We start from the raw sequence: 27,125 nt of genomic DNA on the forward strand, positions 1-27,125 counted from the left end.
CAAGCACACAATGATATGTTTTTGTCTACGTACCCCCATCTAAAACATTTTATGCCAGGGGAAGATTAGAGAAAATTTGAAGATTTGTGTTAAAAAATCCTCAGAATTATTCAAATTTTCATGCTCACAACTCGCTGTGAGCTTGTAGATCGGCTATTTTCCAAAAGCCAAAGTATAAAATAGGGTTAAAGAGATGGGGACCCCTTGTGTGGGGACACTTGAACAAAAAGATCACGGGACCTGCTAATTGTCTGCACTTCTGATGCCCTCTGCTGGCCACAAGGGAGTGTTGCACCACCAGGTTTTAAAACAATCTCTCAAATTGTGATTTCTAACTAAAAATCCAACATTGTCATGACAGCACCGCTTTTGTTAACATTGAACATGACTCTTCCTTCCATATATAAATCACCTCTTGTCAGTCGACACCAACATGTTCCGTGTTTTTAATATCCGTTACTTTAACGTTTTGACAATTAAATGATAAATGATTTAGAAACACCATCAATGTACACATAGGGTAAAATATTTATTCAGATATTGTCACAATTTACAAAACTGCAAGCGTGTGATGAAGACTGACATTTGATTTGCGAAATACATAAAGTTAACAATATATCATAATAGTCAATTGAATCATCACAAAATGGCGTTGCATACAATCATACAAGTTCATACTGTATGCATGATGAGACTTGATTATCTTTCAAAACAAAAGACACCAGCAGTGCATATTAATACATATAACACTGCACTGGAACAGCTCTTCTGTTAAAAACAGAAAAAGTGCATTTGGCACACTAAGTGGATAGCTTACCATTTAGTGGTATGTACAGTATTATTTTTTTTGTCGATTTGAAATCTAAACCCCAGTCAATTTGACAGTTTGCATATGGACAAAAAGTAATTAGTTACTGTTTGTATGAGCGTTAACTTCAGCATATGGAAGTCTCTGAAACTCTGAAATGGCAGAGATTTATACAGAAAGTACATACCGTGTATGAAATCATGAATTAACTACAATTCCCACATGGAGTTCGTCCCACTCTGTAGTTCACGACAATGCTCTCTTTTCCATTTTTAACTTTAAATTCAATGCAGATGTTTGGCTTGTTATTGTTGTGCAAGTATAGCTTTTTTTTAATTAATGCAAAAAAGACTTATCTGTGTGGAATGTTAAGGTTTTTACACAGTTAACTGTCAGAGTAAGAACGACATTAGGTTTATGGTGTATATTAGCTGTGGTCCAGTGCGTTAGTTATGACTCTGTCACTACCAAATTGCAAAAGACTCCCTCTAGTTCAGATCTAGTGCCTCACTAGTGTTGCGTAGCCACTAGCCAGACAACTATTCCACAATCTCCGAATGCTATATAGTCTGGAACTACACCTCCCCGAATCCGAGACAGGATGCCATCATTTCCGTTCACAAAAATATACATTTATAATATTTTTTTTTTTTTAAATCTCCATTTCTGCTAAGCAGCAAGCTATACGTGCTTAGATGATTTTGATTTATATTCGGATACAATTGTGTGACTTTAAAGACGAAACGGAAGTGGGAAGGAGGCGTCACATACGCTTTATCCTCTGATCATTTTCAGAGCTTCCGTGCTCCAGACTGTATGACGGAAGCATTTGAAAATTGTGGAAGGCAACAGTCTGGCTCGTGAGACTAGTGCCTCACTAACTCCCTGTTGAGGACAATGTTGACTAAAAATTATAATAACATTGTAGACAAGTCAGAGGATGAAACAAATGGCAAGAAATGAAATCCATTGTTGTTGACAGACACAGTCCACACACCGGACCAGAGATAGGTGTAATTCTCATGTTGTATGTGTTGTGTTGTGTCGTGTTGTGTAGTCTAGATCAGTGGTTCTCAAAGTGGGGTCCGGGGGCCCCCAGGGGTCTCCAGCTAAATTTGTTCCCATGGCTATTTAAAAAAAATCTGATATACAAGCTCGCAGCACGGCACGAAGCTTGTACATCTGCTTTTTTTTTAACATTTTTGAAAAATCTTGATTTTGTTTTAACACAAATCTTCTCTTCTCTTTTCAGATGGGGGAGGGTCCGCAACCAACTACATATCACTTTGGCACGAACACGTTTGAGAAATAACTGGTTCCTAGATTCAGGTGCGGGACTGCAGGGCCAACCTCTGGACCATGTCTGAGATGTGAGCCATGTCAGGCTGCTTGGCCTGGTGTTTGATGAACTCCAGAGTTCTCACCTGTTGGAAACAGAAAAAAACACAGTCAGCTGGACAGACAGACAGACAGACAGGCAGGCAGGCAGGCAGACAGACAGACACGCCGTAAACAATTAACACAATATGATGTTTTAGTAATGAACATATTGCTAGTTTGACCACTACGAATGCTTAATACAAAAGTATGAACTATCCGAGACTATTACGACTTCATAGAAAATGCTTCTGAACATATTGCTAGTTTGACCACTACGAATGCTTAAAATAATAACCAAAAACAGCCTATCTGCAAGCTCGAGAGCTTGTAGATCCGCTGTTTTCGCTGCGCAACATGCTTCCACAGAAGACATGCTCGCTTCTATGGAATCCAAAATGACTGAAATCAGTCGTGGCGACTGATAACTTGAATCCATGCAGATATGCAGGGAAACACATTGAAGAATCACAAATCCTGTATATATACTGTATCAATCTCTTAACCACATGAACCCTAGCGTCCCTATTCTGGGCGAATATTGAGCAAAAATAGCAGACCTAACAATCTCTTCTACAACCCCAGTCAACAACCTCCGTCAACAAAATATACTGTAGTGTTTCAGTGGCTATTGTATCCTGTATCAATCATGTAATGTAATCCTGAATAAATCCTGTATCCTGCATGGGGGGTTTAGAACGTACGGATGTGCGCGTGTCACAGTAGCCGTGCTTGTGGCTGAGGTTCCAGAGGTTCACCGCCAGCTGGTTGAGTTTGTTGTTCCTCAGGTCACCGTGGGCCAGCAGACAGCTGAACAGAGAGAAGGCCAGAGCTCCCTGCCGACGAACACACTGCTGCAGAGAGAGAGAGAGGGGGAGGGAGAGAGAGAGAGAGAGAGAGAGAGAGAGAGAGAGAGAGAGAGAGAGACACAGAGAGACAGAGACAGAGACAGAGAGAGAGAGAGAGAGAGAGAGAGAGAGAGAGAGAGAGAGAACAAGATATTAGTAGTGTTGAAAGCATAAAACAATACAACTTACAGAATATACAATATAATAATACTATAACAATGATATATAACAATGGGTAAAGTTGTGCAATGAAGAATGGCCAGGCAATAATGTATATTTCTATTGTGTGGACAAGTGATAAAAGGAGGTTTATATAGGAGACCGGGCTTGCTTTTAAAGGATAACTACTGTAGTCACGAGGGTAATGCAGTTAAGTTTAGTGTGTCGTTCATTAGCATGTGCAAAGAACCTCTCCTGCCAACCTTCAGTCAAGGCATCTTACCTCGTCTCGTCCCAGAGCCTTCAGGTGGTCCAGGACCTGTCCTATGAGGGTCTCACACAGCTTGTTGATCTCTGTGATGAACTTGGGGTCTCCGCCGTACAGAGTCTCGTTGGAGTCGACTGGGAGAGACGAGAGAGCTGAGCATACAGCCACTTGCAATACTTGCACTAGGCTGGGAATCGATGTGGTAGAGGCATTTGTATTGTGTGTGTGTGTATGTATGTTACCTTTAGGTATATTATACAGGTAGGTCTCCTGGCTCATGGAGGCTAGCAGAGGCAGGGCGCTGACGTAAACTCTGATCTTAGCGTCGCTGGTGTCGTCCCAGGTGTAGTCCTGTACCATGTTGAGCAGACCTCGCACCAGGTACAACACGCCGTGCTCTGGGTGGTCCTACAGACGCACACAAGAAAAGAAAAAACGAATATTATTTACACGGATACTCAAGGACATTTGTTCTCAAAGTGGGGTCCGGTTGAGGGAGTCCTCAGCTAAATGATGGATAGTTAGGACCTAAATGGACCCTTATGGGTCTGTAACTCTGAGAGTGTACAAATGGAACCAAATGGACCCTAACGGGTCCATTTGGTTCCATTTGTACACTCTCTGAGTTAAATTAACATAGATTTTACAATATAGTTTGGGGTCCCAGAGATAGAAATGCCATTAAATGGGGGTCCGTAGCCTAATGCATGTCAAACTGGGTGTCCTTGAAATTAAAATGGTTGGGAATCACTGCTAGAGCCGTAAAAATCTCTTATGGGGGTCCCTGGCATATCTTTTCAAATGGGGGTCCGCAGGCTAATAAGAGACAATTTGGGGGTCCATGACATGAAAAAGTTTGAGAACCACTGTTCAAGCATACAAGGAAGACAATGACACACACACACACACACACACACACACACACACACACACACACACACACACACACACACACACACACACACACACACACACACACACACACACACACACACACACACACACACACACACAGCCATTTCCTCTCTCAGCTGCAACCATGGCTACAGTGACGAGACGGTGATTGCTTGGTTACCGGGACGACCAGCAGCATCGACAGGAAGTTGTTGATGAAGTCCAACAGGAAGCTCTCTGAGGAGCGGAGCTTCCCCTCCACACTGATGGAGCGAGGAACCTCTGGCAGCAAACTGACCGCTGCCTTCAGGAACGCATCGGCTGGAGGGAGGGAGAGAGAGAGAGGGGGAGAGGAATGAGAACGAGTAGAAGGGAAGAATAACTCATTCACTGCCATAGGACGACTTTGAAGACTTTCTTTCAAAGGCCCAGACTACCAAGGACGACTAAAACGACTTTTGGACGTTTTTTTTTTACAATTTAATATATATATATAATTTATTTTTTAAATTTTGCCCACAGAAACAGTAGATAACGTGATCCAAAGATTTACTGCTCCACTCACTTCCTGGTTAAAGTATTTGGGAAATATTCGGTATCTCGGCTCCTGTGTTTTACTATGTATTGTTGGCGAGACATGCTATTTTCAACGAAGTATAACAAACGAATGGGAGGTCGCGATGACATTTTGGTTTTCTTTCGCGGGAAGCACAGTGAAACCCTCCGTGATTAGCAACCATCAGGGGATCGATCATACTGGAGATACAAATTCTGTGACCACTTGAAAAAGGTAAGAAAATCGAAAAAACGCAGCCAGAAATAAGTTTGGCAGTGAATGAGTTAATGCATGGTTCCCGACAGACAGTTTGTTAGACGTGGGAATGATGAGGAGAAGTAAAAGAGGCAGTTACAAAATGGAAGGATGAAGAGAGAGAAGGGTGGAGGGCACAAAGGGGTGGGGGGCTTAGGAGACAAGGTAAGGAAACAGCTTTCACGTTGTGATGTCTTGTTCATGTGAACAAAAAGAAGGAGGCTTCCGCACACTTTCTTCAGTATCGATCAATTGTTTCAAAGCAGCGGTTCTCAAGCGTTTTAATTTCAAGGATCCCCATAACTCTGAGAGTGTACAAAATGGAACAAAATGGACCCTCACAGGTCCATTTGGTTCCATTTGTACACTCTCAGAGTCACAGTCCCTGTAAGGGTCCATTTGGAATCCCCTCAAGGAACCCTGATGGTGCCTGGACCCCACTCTGAGAACCACTGGTTTAATGTTCATCTTTCTTCACAGACCTTCTTCAGAACATGCAGGCAGAACAGGCTCTGCAATCAAAAAGTGAATCTGCAGTGGAGAAAGTGTGCAGAAGCTTCTAGAATAATCCAATATACTCTGTTCCCTCAAACACCTTCCTAAGGCCCTGTCTAAGTTCCAAAACCTCTTAAAACATTTTTTTAACGGTTGTAGAGCGAGCTCCTGCCAGAGACACTGTCTAAATGATAGATAGTTAGGAGTGTACATACATAATCATCTGTACACTCTCTGAGTTAAATTAACATTGATTTTACAATATAAATTGGGGTCCCAGAGATAGAAATGCCATCGTAGCCTAATGCATGTCAAACTGGGTATCCTTGAAATTAAAATGGTTGAAAATCACTGCTAGAGCCGTAAAGATCTTCTCTTATAGGCGTCCTTGGCATATCTTTTCAAATGGGGGTCCGCGGGCTAATAAGTGTCAATTTGGGGGTCCTTGAAATGAACAAGATTGAGAACCACTGTCTTAGAGCACTCAGTGCGGCTGCCACCTTCAGTGTAAAATCAGCTAAACATTAGGCATGTTGTGCTGAGACTGTGCTCATCAAAATCACTTTACACAAACTGACCAATTGCAGCAGAGGGGGTGAAGAGTTGAACACATTGTTTGCGTGCACTTCTGCCGTTGAAGTCAACCGCAGAAATGAGGGGAAATCTAATGTTGTACAGTATCTGGAGTTGACAGAAAGGACAGCTGACAGAAACGACCACAACAAAGACCGAAAGAATACTATACGAGAGCACACTAGCCTGACACTGAATCTCCTTGTTAGGGTTTTTTATTTGTTTGGGTTTTATATTTCACATACTTCCCTGTGGTGGCATAGTGCTGCCCACAATACCAGCTCAGCGCCTTTTTTTTAGGCATTCCCAGCACACCCGTCAGCATTTTTCTTCTCGGAAACAAAAGAAAAACGTCTGGTGCTGTGGTTCTCAAAGTGGGGTCTGGGGGGGTGGTGTTTCCAGGGGGTCTCCAGCTAAATTTGTTAATATAGATCAATCATTTTGACCACTTTGAACACATTTATATGTTGGGTATTCAAAAATAGCAGATCTACAAGCTCACAGCACATCACTTCGTGCTGCGAGCTTGTACATCTGCTATCTTTGAACATTTCTGAAAAACATTGAAAATGTTGAATCGTCAAATGTTGAATCATCTTTTTTTTGCACAAAACCTTTTCAGATGGGGGTCAGCGGGCAAATACACATCAATTTGGGGGTATTGACTTGAAAAAAGTTTGAGAACCACTGGTCTAGTGGACTCCTGGTGTAAAACGTTATGCAATGTACTGTAGTTCTCCTATTACAATGTATTTACTATGAGGTAAAACACATGAGGTTTCACCCTGAGACACAGACACTGATTGGACAGAGAGACATGTGGGCTCACCTTGAGACAGACACTGATTGGACAGAGAGACAAGTGGGCTCACCTTGAGACAGACACTGATTGGACACAGAGACAAGTGGGCTCACCTTGAGACAGACACTGATTGGACAAAGAGACAAGTGGGCTCACCTTGAGACAGACACTGATTGGACAAAGAGACAAGTGGGCTCACCTTGAGACAGACACTGATTGGACAGAGCCACCTGACCAGACTGCAGGTAGAGGCTGAGACGAGAGAAGATGCTGCTCAGAGACGGAATGGTGATGAAACTGTAGGCTGCACACGCCTAGAGAGAGAGAGAGAGAGAGTAGAGAGAGAGAGAGAGAGAGATATTAGTAGTGTTGAAAGCATAACAATACAACTTACATAATATACAATATAATAAGACTGTAACAATGATATATAACTGTGTGTGTGTGTGTGTGTGTGTGTGTGTGTGTGTGTGTGTGTGTGTGTGTGTGTGTGTGTGTGTGTGTGTGTGTGTGTGTGTGTGTGTGTGTGTGTGTGTGTGTGTGTGTGTGTGTGTGTGTGTGTGTGTGTGTGTGTGTGTGTGTGTGTGTGTGTGTGTGTGTGTGTGTGTGTGTGTGTGTGCGTGTGTGTGTGTGTGTGTGTGCGCGCGCATTTAGATTATCACTTGAGCATTCATCAGAGAGAGAGAGAAAGAGAGAGAGATAGAGATTGAGAGAGAGATGTTTATTTTCAAATCAATTAATCTGTCGCTTATTTAGTTAATTTTACACAAAGCATATGCACAGAACAAGTGACAACTTTTGGTCAAAAGGATGCACAAAAACCCCAAAGGGTCCTATTTGGTGTTGGTAATAAAGTACAACATTATTTTAAATGCTCATCACAAGTTATCTGTAAACAACTTATGGTACATCTTGAACTTGATCAATTGAGTCAAAAACAAAACTTTCCATTTTATAACATGGACCAAATGGCACATAATTATTAGAAATGCTGACCATGAATACTTGAGAGAGAGAGAGAGAGACGTCAAAGTCAACATTTACTTGTAGCTTACGTATCAAACCAATCGACTAATGTCTAATTAAACTAACTGAAGTTGGTGTCACCGATCAGTCTTCAAGTTTGATAACATCACACATTAGTGTGATAGCTTGGCACGGGGACGGCATTTAGCAGCACATTAGGATGATAGCATCGACAGCACTAGTATCACTGATAACATCATGACAGTTAGCATTCCAATTATCTTCATTAAAATTCATTATCTGCATTCGAATGACAGTGTTACATTAGAATGATAACAGCTGTCAGAGCAGTGAGTGTGTGTGTGTGTGTGTGTGTGTGTGTGTGTGTGTGTGTGTGTGTGTGCGTGTGCGTGCGCGCGTGCGCGTGTGTGTGTGTAAGGGGCTGCTGTTCACGTCTCACCCTGACAAAGGCAGCTGTTTTACGCGAGTGACTTCCTTTCATCACCCTTCTGGTCTCCATTGCCAGCTGGTTCACCGACTGACAGACACACACACACACGCACGCACACGCACACACACAAAGATACATAAGTGGTGTGGGCACAACACAATGAAGTATGAGGGTGGAACGTGTCAAAGTTTACGTGCATCAGTTAGACAACCGTCTCACTAGTGCCTTACAAGATCTCAGCGATCTGACCAACGTCTGATGTGAACCCTACAGTTCACATAAGACTTACAATGGTTAAACAGACCTCATGCACATCGGACGCAGGCTATACAGTATGTGTTTCATTTTGGTGGCGTGAGCACGATCGGCTGTCACCTACATTATGCACACATATGCCAGACCGACACTATACCTGACATAACAAGTTACAGTAGCTTACTGAACTTGTAGAAAATGTTACTTTCTTACCTATGGCATATTCGGTTGATTGAAACAAAAGGACGTGAAAGGTTATGTGAAATAATGCTTATATGATTTCAATATGACCATTTATCACGTGTCTATTTTGCCGCTTTCCACAAACAGCATGCAGAAAAACGATAGGCTTGGGTGTGGCGCCAGTGCTTCGCGGTTTGTACCAGCCTGTGTTGTAGCGTGTCACTCAACGAACGCCACATCGCCACACCTGCCTCTGCAGGTAAATAGGACATTTCTAAGTGTTATGTGTTGACCATGGTAGCTTCACTCAACACCACACTTATGCTACACCTAACTAGAATAACTATGTTAACTAGGCAGGCAGGCACATGCTTGAGGACGGTAATGGTGTGCATGAATTGTGATACGTTCCACCCTCCATAATGAAGGTGTACAAGGGCACATACATGTGCACACGCACACACACACCGCAGCGGTACTCACATGAATAAGCTGGATCAGAACAGGTTCCAAGTTGCAGAACGATGCTCTGGCCTCAACGTAGAAACTCAACTGTTGCTCAAAATCACGACCAAACGATACCTAGTAGAAAAACACACACACACACACACACACAGAAAGAGAAAGGCAGGCAGGCAGATGGGGTCATCCACAGATAGTTCAACCAGTTGTCTGCTGCACTAGAGCTGTCACGATTACACATTTAAGTTGACGATTAATTGTCACTCAAATAATTGCGATTAACGATTTAATTGTGTGTTTGGCATTGAACATAATTCTGTTTGCCTTTTAGGCTTAGTAATACAAAATTGCACAGGGCACATATGACAAATAACTTGAATATACAAAGAAATTATTTACATATTTAATCATTTTATACACAAAAAAAGTGACGCTTTTCTAGTGGCTAAGTTTGTAGATCAGCTATTTCTGCTTTTTCAAATATTTGAAAATGTGTGAAAATGTGTGATTTTTCAACATGGAAACGATTATACAAAAAATAATTGCGATTATCCCAAATAATTGCGATTACACGATTATGCAATAATTGTGACAGGCCTATGCTGAACCACCTTTAGTTTTCATCTCATGAAGTAGTGAAGTAAAGTGAACCAACATGCATCCTCCGCCTGCTGTTAACACACAGGAATGAACAGCTCACACTGACTCACCATGCGGATGAAGCCGTTAATGAGAGTAGCCAGTGACCTCTTCTCGTCCTCCAAGGTCAGAGCACTGACAACACAAAGAGTTAAAAGAGGTTCACTTCATTAAATGACTGCTTCTATGTAAACTCATCTAGATCAGTGGTTCTCAAACTGTTAAATTCCAGTTTGGACCCCCAGTTTGGCATGCATTAGGCCACGGACCCCCATGACTCTTCGAGAGTGTACAAATGGAACCAAATGGACCCCATTTGTGCACTCTCTGAGTTACATACCAAGGGTCCATTTTGTCCCCGACTATGAATATGTTTTGCTCATGGACCTCTTTGAGAACCAGTGATCTAGATCATTGGCTCTCAGGGGTCCTTGAGGGAGTTCCAGGGGGTCCCCAGCTAAATGATGGATAGTTAGGAACTAAATGGACCTTTTGGTTCTGTAACTCTGAGAGTGTACAAATGGAACCAAATGGACCCTGACGGGTCCATTTGGTTCCATTTGTACACTCTCAGAGTTAAATTAACGTTGATTTTACAATATAGTTTGGGGTCCCAGAGATAGAAATGCCATTAAATGGGGGGTTCGTAGCCTAGTGCATGTCAAACTGGGGGTCCTTGAAATTAAAATGGTTGAGAATCACTGCTAGAGCCGTAAATATCTTCTCTTATGGGGGTCCCTGGCATATCATTTCAAATGGGGGTCCATGGGCTAATAAGTGTCAATTTGGGGGTCCTTGACATGAAAAAGTTTGAGAACCACTGATCTAGATGGTACATTCAACACACACACACACACACACACACACACACACACACACACACACACACACACACACACACACACACACACACACACACACACACACACACAAAGAGCTTACTTAACAGAGTCGTGCATGGTCTTGCAGACGTGCAGCAGGGCGTTGAGGATGACTGGGTCTCTGGTGGCTTCCAGCTGGTGTCTGCGGGGACACAGACATATATCAGTCAGGTCGGACACGTGTCACAGCAACAATGACGGATGAGAGACCACAGACAGGATCAGTCAGTTTGGACATGTCACAGCAACAATGACAGATGACGGCCCTTGTCGTTTTCAATTTCAATTTAATGGAACGTAATTAATAAAAGAAGGAAGGGCTCACACAACTCACTTTTGAAACGCTCCAAGCTTTATTCAAACAAGCAGCAGCCAAAAAAACCGTTTGATTGCTACTTGTTTGAAAAATGTTTGGAGTGTTTCAAAAGTGTGTTGCGACTGCGAGCCCTTCCTTTTTTAAGGAGTAGTTCACCCAAACAATTACGTATTTTCTATCAATTACACACCCCATGAAGCCTCAAATTCATGGAGATGTATTTGTTTTTGGCGCATTCCTAAGTCAATAATTTGATGACCGGCGGGGTCAGGAGACTCAATTGCAGGTCAATTTAGCTGCTCGGAGGATGTGCGTTACACTTGTTAATTATGGTCACTTATTTTATATTAACCACTTAAACCGTAGTGTCCCTATTCTGGGGTGAACATTCAGCAAAAATAGCCGATCTACAAGCTCAGAAAGCTTGTAGATAGGCTATTTTCAGCAAAGACATTTGGTGTGGTAGAGGGAAAAAAGGAGCAGACCTAGTATAGGGCCCTGGGCGATACCAGTGTATAATTGGTTAAAAAAAATGTAAGGGAACATACTTGATGAAGACGTCCATGATGGCCCGACACACCTCCACCCTGACACTGTCCTTCTGAAACATGTCCAGAAACGGCAGGAAACGCTCCTGGGGAAGACAGGAAGTAGTTTACTTGATATGGTGCATACATACTGTATGTCTTGGGGACACTGGTACAAGGACATTGACCTTCGTGTCAACACACCTAATCCAATTTAAAATAGAAATCTCGATTTGTGGTCATATGCAATTCAAGTCACGAAAGGTTGTGAATTGGCTTCATTAGTGCAGCTTTAAAAAAAAGCATTCCCACTAACGAGCTATTTTGGTATAATATACAGAGCTACCATTCCCTTGCTGGGTATGTACAGGTAGGTGGACTGATAACACACTAGGATTGTGGACTAGGAGTTTTATAATTTATAACATTGGTTCTCAACCAGTGGTCCGGGGAACACAAACGGTGCTTGAAGCGGTTCCAGGTGGTCCCCAGCTAAATGATGGAGACTCTTGAGAGCGTAAAATGAAACCAAATGGACCCGTTTCATTTTACGCTCTCAAAATAATTGTTAATCATCTGCATTACTTAATTTATAAGAGTCTACACAATTAGAGAATGTAGAAGAATTGATAGAATTGCCTGTTATCTCTCCTATTGGTACCAACATCAATACAGCATGGAATTGTGGACAAAATCACATCCAACGATAAAAAAGTCTTGGGTCTGAGAGTCTAAATCTCATCAAATGGTGGTTCCGTGGCTCAAATGCTGAATAAATAATGGACCTTGATATGAAAAAGGTTGAAAACCACTGATTTATAAGAATAGGAACCATGATTTAAATTCATAAAGCCATGATTAAGCCAGAGTGGTGCAGCCCTAACGCCTGGTATTCAGTGTGATGGAAGAGGTCTTACCATGGAGAACAGCACTGAGAAGTCATGGAAGTAGGTGAGAATCTTCCTGATGACTGACTGCAACTGTGAGACACAGACAAACACAACGTGTGTACTGCAGTACTAGAGACCGTTTCAGGTTGTAAATAACACCACAGCTGTCCTGAATATAGAGTACCAACATGAACATTTTCAAAGCATGTTCATTTTTATGCTCAATCAATAGACTGTAGATCAGCTCTTTTCAGCTAGTGACACCACTGAATGTGTTTGTCATACCTGTGGGTAAGCATCTTCGAACGCACGATCTGGGGTCATGTGTTTGATGATGTCAGCCAGAACAGTGTTGACCTCACGTTTCTGACAGAGAGAGGAAATAAACCAGAGAACCAGATGAACCGGCAAGAGAGGAAGAGAAAGAGAGCGAGAGAGATTGAGTGTGTGTGTGTGGTAAGTACAGGATTACAAAGGTTTTAAATCGATAAGGAGACATGGTTTTCATGATAAAACGAGATGATAAAAGTTATATAAAGTGTCAAGAATCCAGAAATGAGTTCCATTTTGCTCACAGTAAAGTGTCGACAGGTAAACTCCACCCAGATCTCAGCACAGTTAATGTAGTCCTGAAACAAGACAGAAACGTTCAACGTTAAACAAATGACTTAATATTAAGGTGATGACCTTAATATAATCTGTCATCTATGTCCCTCATATACAGCTCATGTGAGGATAGTTGATGTTACCTGTGGACTGCGGACTTTAGTAACAACCTTCCAGGCTTCATTGAGGATGGGCAGTCTCTCTGCCTCTGGAGGATCAGCACAGGCCAGACTACGACCCAGAGAACCAAACAACAGGTGCTGGAAAGGAGAGGAGAGGGGAGGAAGGAGAGCACATTTATAGATAAATTGTTGTTTTTATTTGCAAAAAAAATCTATCTTATCTTATCTCTCTCTCTTCTCCTTGCTCTCCTTCTTCCCTTTTATTTTATGGAAATGACAAAAACAATGGGGCTTGCAGTGGCTCAGGGGTAGAGCGGCCGGATGGGAACCGTGAGGTTCCCAGATCGATCCCGGGCTCCCCCAGAGTTAGTGTCAAAGTGTCCTTGAGCAAGACGCTGAACCCCTATTTGCTGCCGATGAGCAGGTTGGTGCCTTGCATGGTTTCCTCCGCCATCGGTGTATGAATGTGTGTGTGAATGGGTGAATGTAATGCACAATCTATGTAAAGCGCTTTGGATAAAATCGCTATATAAATGCACCATTTATTTTACCACAAAACAAATTGCACACACTGTTACACCTGTAAACCCGTGACAATACATTTGATACTGATTCTGAGGAGAGGAGAGGAGAGGAGAGGAGAGATATATATGGAAGAACTAGTAGCAACAGAAACGAGTGCTTGCCCACCCAGATTATCATAATTGTTTGTTATAGGTCCTTGTACTCGCACAGTATTATTAAACCCAGCTTAAGAGTACAGACACAAAATATACTGTATGTGTGAGAAGCAGCTAATAAGTGGCATCCTCGGTACCTTTGGGAAGCCAGCCTCGTCACAGTCTTTGATCATGGTGATGAAGTCAGTGGCTCTGGCTGCCACAAACTCCGCCCTGAAGGCCCACATGACGGAGTTCAGCAGCAAGGCACTGTGGGAATGACACAGAATAATGGACACACATTTATTAAACTCTCTTACCGCTATGCTGTCTGGAAACTAAATGACTGAATAATAGGCACAAAGGTGGAAGCACTTCCGTAGGTCTTATGTGTATAATGTATTTGTTCTTATTTATACATTTATATTAGTGAGAGCTGGTGTGTTATTGAGGTCATCAAGGGACACTTCTCATTATTTAAGGAAATAGTGATTTAATACCACAAAAAGTTGTTTCTTTTATTCGTTGTTTTTTACTTATTTTGTTTTTATTGTATCCTAATGACATTTTATAATGTTTTGCTTGATGTTTTGTGTAAAGCAAAATTTGCCTTGTTGTTAAAATGTGCTACACAAATACGTACATTTTATTATTAACATTAACCCAGCTCCTTGGTTGTATCAACCGATACTTATTTTTCAATTATCTTTTTTTCTTTTTCTCCCAATTTTGCCGACACTTCCATGATGTTGCCAACAACTATCAAGCACTGGAATTCAGCCACAAACTATTGCCTATTACTCGTAGTGGTACCAGTATTGTTAGCAGACTGGTACGAGTCAGTACGGTGAACCACTCACTTGTTTCCCAGTTTCTTACACCTCTCCATCATCTCTGTCAGAAGAGGCTGGAAGATAAACAACATAAAAGCAATGTCACACAGCATGTAAATCAGATCATTCATCAATGTGTCTATGTGTGTGTGTGTGTGTGTGTGTGTGTGTGTGTGTGTGTGTGTGTGTGTGTGTGTGTGTGTGTGCGCGCACGTGTGTGTTTAGAGCTACAACTATCAATATCAATTAACCGAGAAGTGTGTTTCTAGATTATGAATCATTATTTTATTAAACTATTGAGTATTTTTTATAATCATTTAAATCGATTAGTTCGAGTGTGTCTGTGTGTGTGTGTGTGTGTGCGAGAGAGAGAGAGCGAGCGTGAGTGAGTGTGTGCATTAGTGATGTGCGGGTCAGGTTTTTTTTATTACCCGCCCTCCCCGAACTGGAGCCCAACCCGTCCCGCAAAAAAAAATCACACCTGTGTGAAGGTAGCGGCGCCTTTGATACATTTTGTCATCAATAAGTGTTTATAATGTGTTTATAGCCACGTGTCACGTGAAGCTTGACCAATCACTTTGTTGACGTGTCTGACCAATCAGAACGTTGACGCAAAAGCCAGGTATAGAGGGCTACCGCTCTATACCTAAAGGTATAGAGCGGCTAGCGCCGCTAAAAATCAATAAAAAATAGAGCCAGCTTTTCAACACACAAGCAAGTCCATTCAATTGCTTTCCAGAAAGAGAGAGAGGGAGAGAGAGAGAGAGAGAGAGTGAGAGAATATGCACACGCGCTAGAGAGAAGGTACTTCAGAGAGAGAAGGTATTCTTTTCCCCCCGTGGGTTGACCCGCCTCGCCCGCCCCGCGATAATTGCGTCGTAATCTATAATCCATCCGCCCACCCCGCGGTTCAACCCGCGGGACCTGTGGGCTACGGGTCGGTCCGCGCATCACTAGTGTGCATGCTACAGTACGTACATCAGGTGCTCTGTATGCGACACACTGTAGGATCCAGTGGATGGCGGGGGAGTAGAGGGTCAGATAGACGGGGATCTCCACCCTCTGCAGGACCAGCTGGTTCTGAACGCTGTCTCCATGGATCTGTCTGAACGTGCCCAGGAGGTCAAAGAAGTTCCTGTTCAGGCTGTCCTTCAACTGGGGGGCAACCTCCATACCCACCTGGTGAGAGAGAGAGACAGACACACAGACACAGTTAAGTGAGGAAAGATAAGTTGTTTGCTTTATTATAGCATATTGCTGCAACTAACATTTATTTTCATAATCAATTAATATGTTGCTTATTTGCTTATTCTATGCAATTCATTTAGTCCATAAAATGTTTATAATTAATTATTTACAACGTGGAACAAAGGGCACATACAAAAACATGTTGCCAATGAACATGTTGTGAGTTTTGAGTAATTGATTATTCAATGACTTGTTTCACTCAGTACATGGTCTATAAGTGACTTGTTCTCCTCAGGCTGTGTGCACCGCACAAAGAGACGACTCCTACTGTACCTTTATGCATAACGTTTATGTATAAATGTATCCTAAATAATTCTGATAAATAAGAGACTTCTGGACAGATGGACAGAAAAAAAAGTCCATCTCAGTAGAGACTCACCCTACAGAGATAGGCTCTGGCGTACACTGCTACCAGAGGGTCTCCTATCCCCCGGATCATAGCTGTCAGTCGAGGAAGGGTCTCCTGGATGCCCCTGTAGGAGAGGAGCAAATCTGATCATCAATACAGTATCTTTTTTTTCAAGCACCATTGGGCAACACTTTGCCTCTTCCGATAAACAAGCTGAATTAAAGTAAAGATATCAAATTGTGGATGGCAGAGTCTGCACCGTACCTATAACAAAAACAATGGTAAACGATATAGTTATAGTATACTAAGTTGTGTGAGATCGGGTTGGAAGAAGAGATCCAGTAGAACTAAAAGACAAGTCATTTTATGTTTGATTGTGCTCGGGTGTTGCGCCCTGAAAATAGCATATCTACAAGCTCACAACGTGTCGCAGCGTGCAACACGTTGTGAGCTTGTAGATCTGCTATTTTCAGAGCGCAACCAAGTGTAAAATCAGCCATCACGACGCCATCAAGGCACCGCCAAAATACATTATAGTCGACTAAATCAACTGTAGATTTAGTCGACTATAATCTTATGATATTTAGTCGACTAAAACTAGACAAAAACTATAAAATTTCAGATGACTATAATATGACTAAAACTAAATGGAACTTTATTCAAAAGACTATGACTAAAACTAAATCAAAATCTGTCAAAAAAATCAACACTGGTGTGAACAGCCTTTTATTGCTGAATCCCCCCCCCCCCCTCCTGTTCACACATGCCCAAAGCACTATAGCAGTCACAGAGAAACAAACTTAGCTAAAGCCTGTCAACTTGATTGATTGAATACTTTATTAGTCAAAAATGTAAACAGCACGAAGACACAGTAAAGCACTTAGCCTAACAGGATAACATGTACTGCATTGGATACTTCGCCATAGTGAGAAGCATGGGTATGGGAAGGGGGGTGAGAGCAGGTTTTAAAACCTGAGGGAGGTGCCAACTCGCCAAGACGTGTCAACAGATCAGGGAGCAGATAAGTAATATACTACGTAGTCGCTTGCCAACAAGTGTGTGCCGCTTGCCAAGAGGAACAGATCTACAAGCTAACGATGTATCACGATGCAACACCTTGTTAGCTTGTAAATGAGTTCTTGGTGGCAAGAGACACTGACGTGCGATGGAGTATAAATACAACTGTCGGGCTGGCCGAAAACATACAAAGTCTAGTCAGAAAATGCACATATTGGTCAGTAGTGTTATGTATAGATGTAACCTTCATACATACAACACAATGTATTTTCAGACCTTGTATAAAATATAATTTTAATATACAAATTTTAAATAAATAAACAATCAGTTAAAAAGTAACCTGCTCTTTACTTGATGCTTCACCAACTGGGAGGAATGTATGAAGTCTGTCATCAACTAAAAAGGTTTATGTTTGTTCTGGCGCCAAATCCCACCTGAGGGTCAAAGGCGTTGAACCATGCAGAGGACCAACTTTATGGAAGAACAGACTGAGAATAACTTACGTCTTAGTCAGGAAACGATTACATTTCAGGATGGCTGCTTCAACGTATCTGTAAAATGTGAGTCAAAGATTCTAACTTATCGTTTATATTGGTGGACTTGCACAATGAATCCACCATTAAAGGTAGGGTAAGTGATTTTCTTTGGTTAAAATAAGTGTTAAATAGCTCTATATTCTGATAGTACTCATTGCTATAGAGTGTTTGTTCAGTAAAAGGAGTCTCCTTGTCTCTCCAGCTCTTTATTAAACAGAAAATGCATTTTCGTTTCAGTTTCAGTTTCATTTCCAATTTTATCCAATCAGGACAGAGAACTCAATCAGGATATAGATTAAACAAGTGAAATTGGAAGTGATGACACTAAGAAATGAGCAGACAAAATTGGAACTGGAACACTATAAAAATGAAGCTTAAAAATTGGTAGTTTCTCCTGATTGGCTGAGATTTTGACACCTACCGGAAAATGTATTTTCTGTTTATTAAAGAGCTGGAGAGATGGGGAGACTCCTGTTACTGAACAAACACTCTATAGCAATGATTACTATCAGATTATAGTGCTTTAACCTTTTAACAAAATACTTTTTGTTTTAACCCAAAAATATCACTTAACCTACCTTTAAGTTTCCTCCTCATTAAATAGTAATGTTTTTATTACTACTAAATTATTAGTATAATTAAACTCTATGTGATCGTCTATGATCGGAAGGATACAGTCGAGGGATGAGCTCTCTGATGGAGGCGATCTTGAAGAACCAGTTGAGACAGGTTTCTTTGGCCGTGTCGTTCACATCGTCGGCTGAGAAGGTGTCTGACAACAGAGGATAAACAAATCAAATCCTGGTTGTTTGTTTATCTCTGACAGTATAAAAATGGATCTGAAACAAATTGAGTCCTCAACATACAGCCTTCAAACTAGAGGCCTCAGTGTTCATTTACCTTACTCATGATTTAGAAATGGACCGTTACGGTTAAATTAACACTTTGCACCACCAGCACAATCTACGTACAGTATAGCTCTATGAACTGACTGCTTCCAGGAGGAAGAGTATAGTTCTTCTTACCTGGCAGAGGATGTGGATCGGAACACATGGTCCAGATTCTGTCATACACCAGCCGACCTGAGAACCAGGACAGAGATCACAGTCAATTTAGTTTTTGAACAAAAACACTGACACTCTTTCGCACCTTAACGTCTAAATCCCATGTACATACTGTAGCTGCTGCTTTATGGACCAACGAAAGTGCTACCACCTTTGTGTCTCACCTTTTGCACCTTATGTCTAACCTCATGTACATACTGGAACAGCTGGATTATGCATGTATATACGTCGTAGATATCTTTGATTCCCTTTACAGTTTGAAAACAACAAAACGATGGAACTTTGACAAAAACTAATTCCAGCCACTTTTTTTTACACCTGTAAACCTGTGATGTGACAATAAAGTTGATTCCGATTTACAATCTGTAGGCCAGCAATACCTATCATAGCCATTCCACCGGACTATGGAGCAATTTTCACTGCTCAACCATCAGACTGTTGAACAGGCGCTGAGCCCTGTCAACATGATTTTCTGACTGAATACAGTCCATTGCTGCTGCTTTGGTACTAAAAGTGTCTCTTTTGGTGCTAAAAGAGACATACATTTGAATTCTATTTTGACCATGCACCTTGTGTATATTTGACGTGTGTCTGTGTTTTACCCACCAAAGGTATCCAGGATGTCTGTGATTAGGACAAACTTGCTGGGGTAGAACTGGATCACAGAGGTGTCTGACAGAAGCTTGGAGCACTGAAAATAAACCGTTTATACAATGTTTATAAGCTGTTGCTACTGAAATATACATCAAAAGCAGGGACGTAGAGTCAGTAGAAATGCCACTTCACTTTCTATTCTTTACAAATACAGACAGTGTATGAGAGACAGACAGTAGGAAAGCTGAGAGACAGACAGTAGGAAAGCTGAGACCGACAGTGTAGGAGAGACAGACAGGAGGAAAGCTGAGAGGGAGACAGTGTAGGAGAGACAGTCAGTAATGATTGAAGCTGAGAGACAGACAGTGTAGGAGAGACAGACAGTATGAAATCTGAGAGGATGACATTGCCAGCGATGTGGCTGTGGGTGGGCTGTATAGTTTCCCCTTTGGAGTACAGAGTGTTATTGTTACCTGGATGACGATCTTCAGAGCTTTGACCTTCTGGTCTGAAGACCAGGCCTCTTTCAGAGACTGGTTCAGTTCTTCTATGCGGTTCACATAGTCCTGCTGGGAGAGGTTCAGCAGTTCTCTCTGGGAACCCTGCAGAGGCACACACAAACATGAACATACTGTTCACACATGCACTAGGCTTGCACAATATCCAAGGGGTTTCCACGTGTACCTGCATGTACCTTGGCAGACAGCTAAGCAATCGTCAAATGACGGTTAGAGTGATGGATGTCTAAAGTTTGGGCCCTTTACTAAAAGAAGACATGTTCTCTCTCTCTTTTAAAAAAATAAATAAACACGGAACATGATGTCACAAATACAAATTATTATTTGATTTTTTAAAAGATATTTTGGGGGCTTTTTCTGCCTTTATTGATAGGAACAGTAGACTGACAACAAATGGGGAGAGAGATGGGGGGTGACACGCAGCAAAGGCCGTCGGGACCGGGAGTCAAACCCGCAACACACTGTCAGGCTGGATTACCAGCCTAGGTGCCCAGACGGTTACGCCAACCGTCCGGGCCAACTATAAATCATTTATATGAAATTTACATATAACAAAACTGCATAAACATGTTTAGCATCTTCTGCTTTAGTTACCTGTAACATCATTTTGATGCCAACACAATTAGCAAACGATTTGGCAACATCATCTCACAAGAAAGTTAGCAACAAGTGAATTACTGATTTGGAGGGGGTATTTGATTCATGAAAAATATCATATACGGTACAAAATATCACAATATTAATGGATATCAGCCCGTACATAATACATACACACAGACTTAAAGGCATTGTAGGGAGTTCAGACATAATCAAAGAAAAAAACTGTTGTCAAACACCGCCCCTCCAGCAGTTCTTTTCCCCGACCACCAGGGGGTGACGCAGGGGGGACTTTTTAAATGAGTCATGCCCAAAATAGGTTGCCTTATGCGGATACAATTCGCGGAAATGCCCGACCCTACGGTTCTCTGAATTTATATTTTTAAATAGGCTCTTTCATGATAAATTGACCACATATATGAAGCTAAACAACTAAATTCTATCCAAACGATTTTTTAAAAGTAAATTATGTGCCTCAAAAAAGAAGTTTGAGAGCGTTTTAAAACCGAAAGTAAAAAGTTGATACGGGCACGGACGCGAACGGACACGCACATGCGTGCGTTAATTTACGACCCGGACATAAACAACATGAACATAAACAGAAGGGAAAATACGGATTTCAGACAGAGGACTGTGTTTCAATGAAGGAAAACACCCCAGCATCATTATATAGTGGCTGATAGAGGGGAGAAAATGCAAAAAATATATATATACATATTTTTTAAATTTAGGCTTAATGTTCCCTACAATGCCTTTAATGTGTATGTAATGCACTGGTTATTCAAAGTGCCGCGGTTCCAGGAGGTCCAAAATGATTGATATTTAGGGACAAAATGGACCCTAACAGGTCTGTAACTCAGAGAGCGTACAAATGGAATCAAATCGACCCTTACGGGTCGATTTGATTGCATTTGTACACTCTCAGAGTTATGGTGGTCCGTGGCCTAATGCATACCAAACTGGGGGTCTTTGGAATGTTAAAGGTTTGAGAACCACTGATATAATGCATGTAATGTTACCTCCTCTAGGTCATCCAGTTCCTCAAGTCGAGTCCGGACCTTCTCTGATACCGCTGAGTTGCCAGGGCTGGGAGCCTTGCCTACAGCACAGACAGGAAGCACCAATACAACTTAAAAAATCACATTAATAATAATAAAAACAGGTTAAGCACTTAACATGTTACCGATCAATATGAAGATAAGTCATCAGGGAGACTTTTTTTGACACACTATTTTCACATACTGAACATATTATCAATACTTCTCCTTAGCTTAATACAGAGGTTAGTGAGTTCTGGTTGGTTGAAACACACGATTACCTTTGTCAGAGCCCATGCAGAGATTCTGGAACGCAAAAAGAAAATGGAGTCATTAAGTTTCAACATATTGAAACATGTCTGCCTAACATATATACATTCTGGACAGTTTATTGTCGTGAGATACAGTACTCACTATGGAGAGCTTCTCAGTGGTGGTGAACCTGGCCAGGATCTCTCCTCTTTTCGACGACCAGGGTTCAAAGTCTGTTCCCACCAAGTCCTCTTCCTTCTCCCTCTTCTTCCTCCCTAACTCCTGAAAACACACACATTTACTGTACATCAGACTAGATGCATGGATGGATGGATGGATGGATGGATGCATTAGGGTTGAGTACCGAAAACGTTCCGACGGGGACAGTACCTACTGTACAGTACTGGACCGAATCACAACAGAGATTTTGGTTCTTTCGCTACTTAATGCCTGATCTGCCGGAACTACCTGTTGTATAATATTTGTTTTATACAAGTCCCACAAACACTACACGGGGCGGCACCCTCTAACTCTGTGGTGATTCTGTGTCACTGAGATTAACAGTGCTCTGTGGCCACCAAGCAATTTGCTTGGTGTGTGTGTGTGTGTGTGTGTGTGGCAGACGGTGCAGATCACACCACGTTTTGAACTACTGTATACAGCCAACAGGAGAACCCATCGCTAATTGCAGAGGAGGAAGTCATCACCGGATACAATGGATAACCACAAGCAAGTGTGTGTGTGTGTGTGTGTGTGTGTGTGTGTGTGTGTGTGTGTGTGTGTGTGTGTGTGTGTGTGTGTGTGTGTGTGTGTGTGTGTGTGTGCGTGCGTGCACAAGAGTGTTGGTTCATTTGGGCAGAGAGAAATAGTCATATTCAGCCTCCTCATTTCCACTCACATCATTCCTGTTGTCCAAAATGTAATGATGAGAAGTTGTTACAATGTGGAACTAAAGGATGAACATGTGTTACAATGTTATCATTTAATTGAATACATTGTTTTTACATTGTGGAGATGCTGCAATACAAATAAAATACATTTCTATTGATTTGTGGTGATTTATATTTATTTCCAATGGAGCTAAACAAGATCCTGTTAATACTTTTTATTTGTTACACATTTATTAAAGTGATTTGCCCACTTGCAAGACCTATTTTGGAGCTGTTATCATAGGCAAATTTGTTCTAAATAGCAGATCTATAAGCTTAAAACGTGCCACGTTGCACCGTGATAGAAGATTTCTGCCCGAGAGCAACACAATTCTTTGTTTGAGAAATATGTATTTCCAATAGCACCTGACGACAATAACACTTACTTGTATTATATTTGCTTTATATATTTTGACAGTATGGGAGTTGTAGAATAAGCATTTCATTGTCACTAATAATTAACTCCCTGCTGTATTGCGCGCGTGTGTGTGTGTGTGTGTGTGTGTGTGTGTGTGTGTGTGTGTGTGTGTGTGTGTGTGTGTCCTCTCACCCCTGCGGAGGCGCTGTGTGACAGGGCGGGGATCTCCACAGCGGACGCAGCAGCGAACATGGACAGCGGGTCTGTACCGTCCAACATGGAGCTGAGAGGGTCCGGGACCACCGAGGAAGAGGATGAGGAAGAGGACGAGGTGCTTCCTTTGCGGGTCCCGCGGCGAGACTTGGTGTCTGTCACCTGGGTGGAGAGAGAATGTATTATTGCTTAATAAGCACGATTACAATAATGCTCCGTCGTATGAGCTTTGTGTCTACAGGTTGTGTTTAGTAGGTACTACTGTTATTTCTTAAACAAGTGCAATAGCAAACACAGCGATTCAGTTGCGGGAGCATACATACAATTTACAATTTAGGCTTTTAGCAGACGCTCTTAACCAGAGCGACTTACAGTAAGCAAGGTATACAAACACATACATCAAATGCAGAGAGACAGTGTAGTGCCTCAGTAATCTAGGATAGGTAAACCAAGAACCTGGCATCAGTCTAAGCAATATATTATTTAAAAAAATATATCTGTTCATTGAAACTATAGAAACTACAGAATGCCAGGTCAACAAATGAACCTGGCATCTGTCTAAATAACATGCATTGACTGCATGGTCGTCAAGCCTAGGTCAACTGCTCCGGGCTAATAAGGTGGAAAATGAAGAGGTGAGTCTTCAGATTATACGGCGGGAAAGTGAATCTGCAGATTGGAACAAACTGGAACTTGTTCTAAGATATTCAATTAAACATGAAGTTGACATATTTCTTTCCAAAAGACAATGAACCCGTTTTTATTTTAATTACATTTGTATATATAGTGTAATAATCCAATCTGGTCACCTTAATATGTGTGCTAAAAGTGTTAGGAAATGTCCTTATGCACACCTACTGTACAAACGGACAGGTGCGTCGGAGTATGAACGTTGAATATGGAAGAGAGAGTCCCGCACACTGTCTTCACTTATAAAGAGGTTTTTATTGCAACGTTTCGGCCGCTTGGACCTTCGTCAGGCATGTGCTAAAAGTGTGACTTAAGTGAGACCTATCGTACCGTAAGTAAAATTTGGATGACCAATGTTTTAATCAACAGAGCAACTGTATTGAAGTTATCTCCCCAATATTTGCAGTTACATCGTGGCAAGGTATAACTACTACACAACCCAAAACCTCTAACAAAGTTGACTTGTGCTTTAACCATTCTGCAAGGACAGGTGTCCCTTTTCTCAAATGGTGGAGATTTGGTGTTAACCCATTTGGACCGGGGAAAGAATCGGTGTCATTTTTAGATTTCTTTGGCTATCCAAAAATAGCAAATATACAAGCTCAAATAGCGTGGCACCGAGTGCCGCGCTATGAGCTTGTAGATCTGCTATTTTTTGAAAAATTGTGAAAACCTTTGCAAATCTTTGTAGGCTATATATACTATTTAAAGCAAACAGTCTTTTGAAAAACGTATGTCGCTTTAATATCAGTGGTGCTCAAACTTTTTCATGTCAAGGACCCCCAAAATGATATGTATTTGGCCGCCGACCCCCCATCTCAAAATATGTTGTTCCAGGGAGTTTTGGTGTTTGCAAAGATTTGAGTTACAAATGTTCCCTTTAAAAATATATATATATTCAAATATTTGCACAAATGGTGAAGATTTTTCAAAAATAGCAGATCTACAAGCTCATAGCGCGGCACTCGGTGCCGCGCTATGAGCTTGTAGATCTGCTATTTTTGAACAGCCAAAGTATAAAATATAGATAAAGTGGTTACACAGATAAGTTCCCGGTTTGAATGGGTTATAATGTGCCGTTTGACTCACCGTGATGGCTTTGAGAGGATGATAGTCGCCAAACTCCACCGGTACGGCCTCCAGGCGACAGCTCTGCAGCTCGGCTTCATACCGACGCTCACGGGAACGCCTAGACGTGTAGGAAACACACACGACAACGCGACAGTTTCTGATTAAATCCCATTGAAATGAGGGGTCATACACTGCTGCTGTTTTTCCCCTTTCTCCTCTGTAAATATAGATATTTCTATTTGTTGATGACATGTATTGATGTGTTAATATTCTATGCTCTGCTGATGAATTAGATAATTATAATTATTTAATTACAATAATTGTATTTATAATGCACAACAACTTCTGTCTCAAAGTGCTACAAATATTTGTATACAAATCAAAAAAATGATATAAAAACATTAAAATCACGTGAGGGCATAAAGCCTAGCTAAAACAAATGAAGTATCCAATCAATCAAAGCATTACACTTAGTTCATGCATTCATTTTCAAAAGAAACACATGTAAAGTCATAGGTTTCAATGCAAAAATGTTTTGTTGGCTCTGTACTTGGACCGCTTTCTTCCATCTACACCAAATCTCTTTGCCAAAAATAGCTGATCACAGTGTTGACGCGTTGTGAGCTTGTAAATCAGCTATTTTTGGCCAAAGTTTCCCCCCCGGCCAGAATATGGATTCGGAAAAAAAAGTGCTTAACTGAATATTTTTGGGCCTATTTAATTTATGTATACACTGTGTTTTCGGATGGACTCAGTCTGAGGTAGACGTGATTACACAAACTGTGCAGCAATAATCCAGTTGTGTCTCTCACAGAGCAGTCCTTCTCATTAAAGTTAGTCTAATGCATTTAAATGGTCATGAAGTGGAGTCACATGTCACAACCCAAGTGTATTAGGTCACTGGGGGTTTTCTTCAGTGGAATGCAGTGGTGGAAAGGAAAGTAATTGAGTACATCAAGTTCACTTTTGAGGTACTTTTACTTTACTTGAGTATTTCAATTTTTTATAATAATATATTTTATAAAACCTTGTACTTCTTTTAACTTCACTACAGTTATTTGAGCTTTAGTTACTAGTTACATTGTACAGTAGATTTAATCATTCTTATATAACATACATTAGCTGATAAATGATAGTGTATCATTATAGTATAAATTAACAAAATAATTAAAATCAGCCCCACCTTTGGTACTTATATATATATAGTATATTTTGATGCCAATACTTTTGTACTTTTACTCCAGTAACATTTTTAACACAGGCCTTTTACTTGTAACAGAGTATTTTTATATTGCGGTATTGCTACTTCTACTTAAGTAAAATATCTGAGTACTTCTTCCATCACTGTTACTAAATAATGTTGTGAATCTTCCTAATGTTGACAGTCTGCAGAATAAAAACAAGTTAACACGTGCACACGCCTCATGCATTACGGCGACATCCTCTGGGATGTGATTGAACACGTAAATCAAGATAAATACATGTATAATAATGTAAAAAACACATTTAGTTTGTACTATGATGAGAAAAGAGCATCTTACCACTGTACGGCGGCCATGTTGCTTCAACAGGTCACATGACGTCTCAACACTTCCTGGTTCATAGACCTGAAACATAACTGTCATATCATGACAGTCATGGATGAACTTCAACCTGGTGTTTGCAATTTGTCCCATTTTGGTCCGTACATCTACATAAACGTTCAAATGTCAAATATAAAGTGCTTATCCTATGGCCACGGATGTTATAATTATTTACGGGTTCTTAAAAATACCCGTATTTTTTGTATTGTTCAATAAAAAGCATTTAAATCCAATTGGTGGCCAT

At 41.3% G+C, this 27,125-nt stretch overlaps 1 protein-coding gene across 1 annotated transcript; it reads right to left on the reverse strand.

The window, feature by feature from the left end:
• Window positions 1–510: 510 nt before the first annotated feature.
• Window positions 511–26,872, reverse strand: vps35l (VPS35 endosomal protein sorting factor like). Its single transcript, XM_084077873.1, has 30 exons — window positions 26,840–26,872; window positions 25,317–25,416; window positions 23,517–23,699; window positions 22,200–22,319; window positions 22,067–22,091; window positions 21,768–21,847; window positions 20,107–20,235; window positions 19,646–19,730; window positions 19,001–19,057; window positions 18,651–18,747; window positions 17,943–17,990; window positions 16,453–16,546; window positions 15,804–16,004; window positions 14,853–14,899; window positions 14,151–14,262; window positions 13,355–13,471; window positions 13,181–13,234; window positions 12,891–12,971; window positions 12,633–12,695; window positions 11,737–11,822; window positions 10,934–11,014; window positions 10,063–10,126; window positions 9,374–9,472; window positions 8,462–8,539; window positions 7,235–7,349; window positions 4,536–4,675; window positions 3,703–3,868; window positions 3,476–3,594; window positions 2,890–3,039; window positions 511–2,232 (listed from the first exon to the last, which is right to left on the reverse strand). The coding sequence occupies exons 1-30, from the start codon at window positions 26,854–26,856 to the stop codon at window positions 2,134–2,136; spliced, it is 2,907 nt and encodes a 968-aa protein (XP_083933999.1). The 5' UTR covers window positions 26,857–26,872; the 3' UTR covers window positions 511–2,133.
• Window positions 26,873–27,125: the final 253 nt, after the last annotated feature.

Source organism: Gymnoscopelus microlampas (genome assembly GCF_963454915.1).
Source record: "Gymnoscopelus microlampas genome assembly, chromosome: 14".
Taxonomy (NCBI): domain Eukaryota; kingdom Metazoa; phylum Chordata; class Actinopteri; order Myctophiformes; family Myctophidae; genus Gymnoscopelus; species Gymnoscopelus microlampas.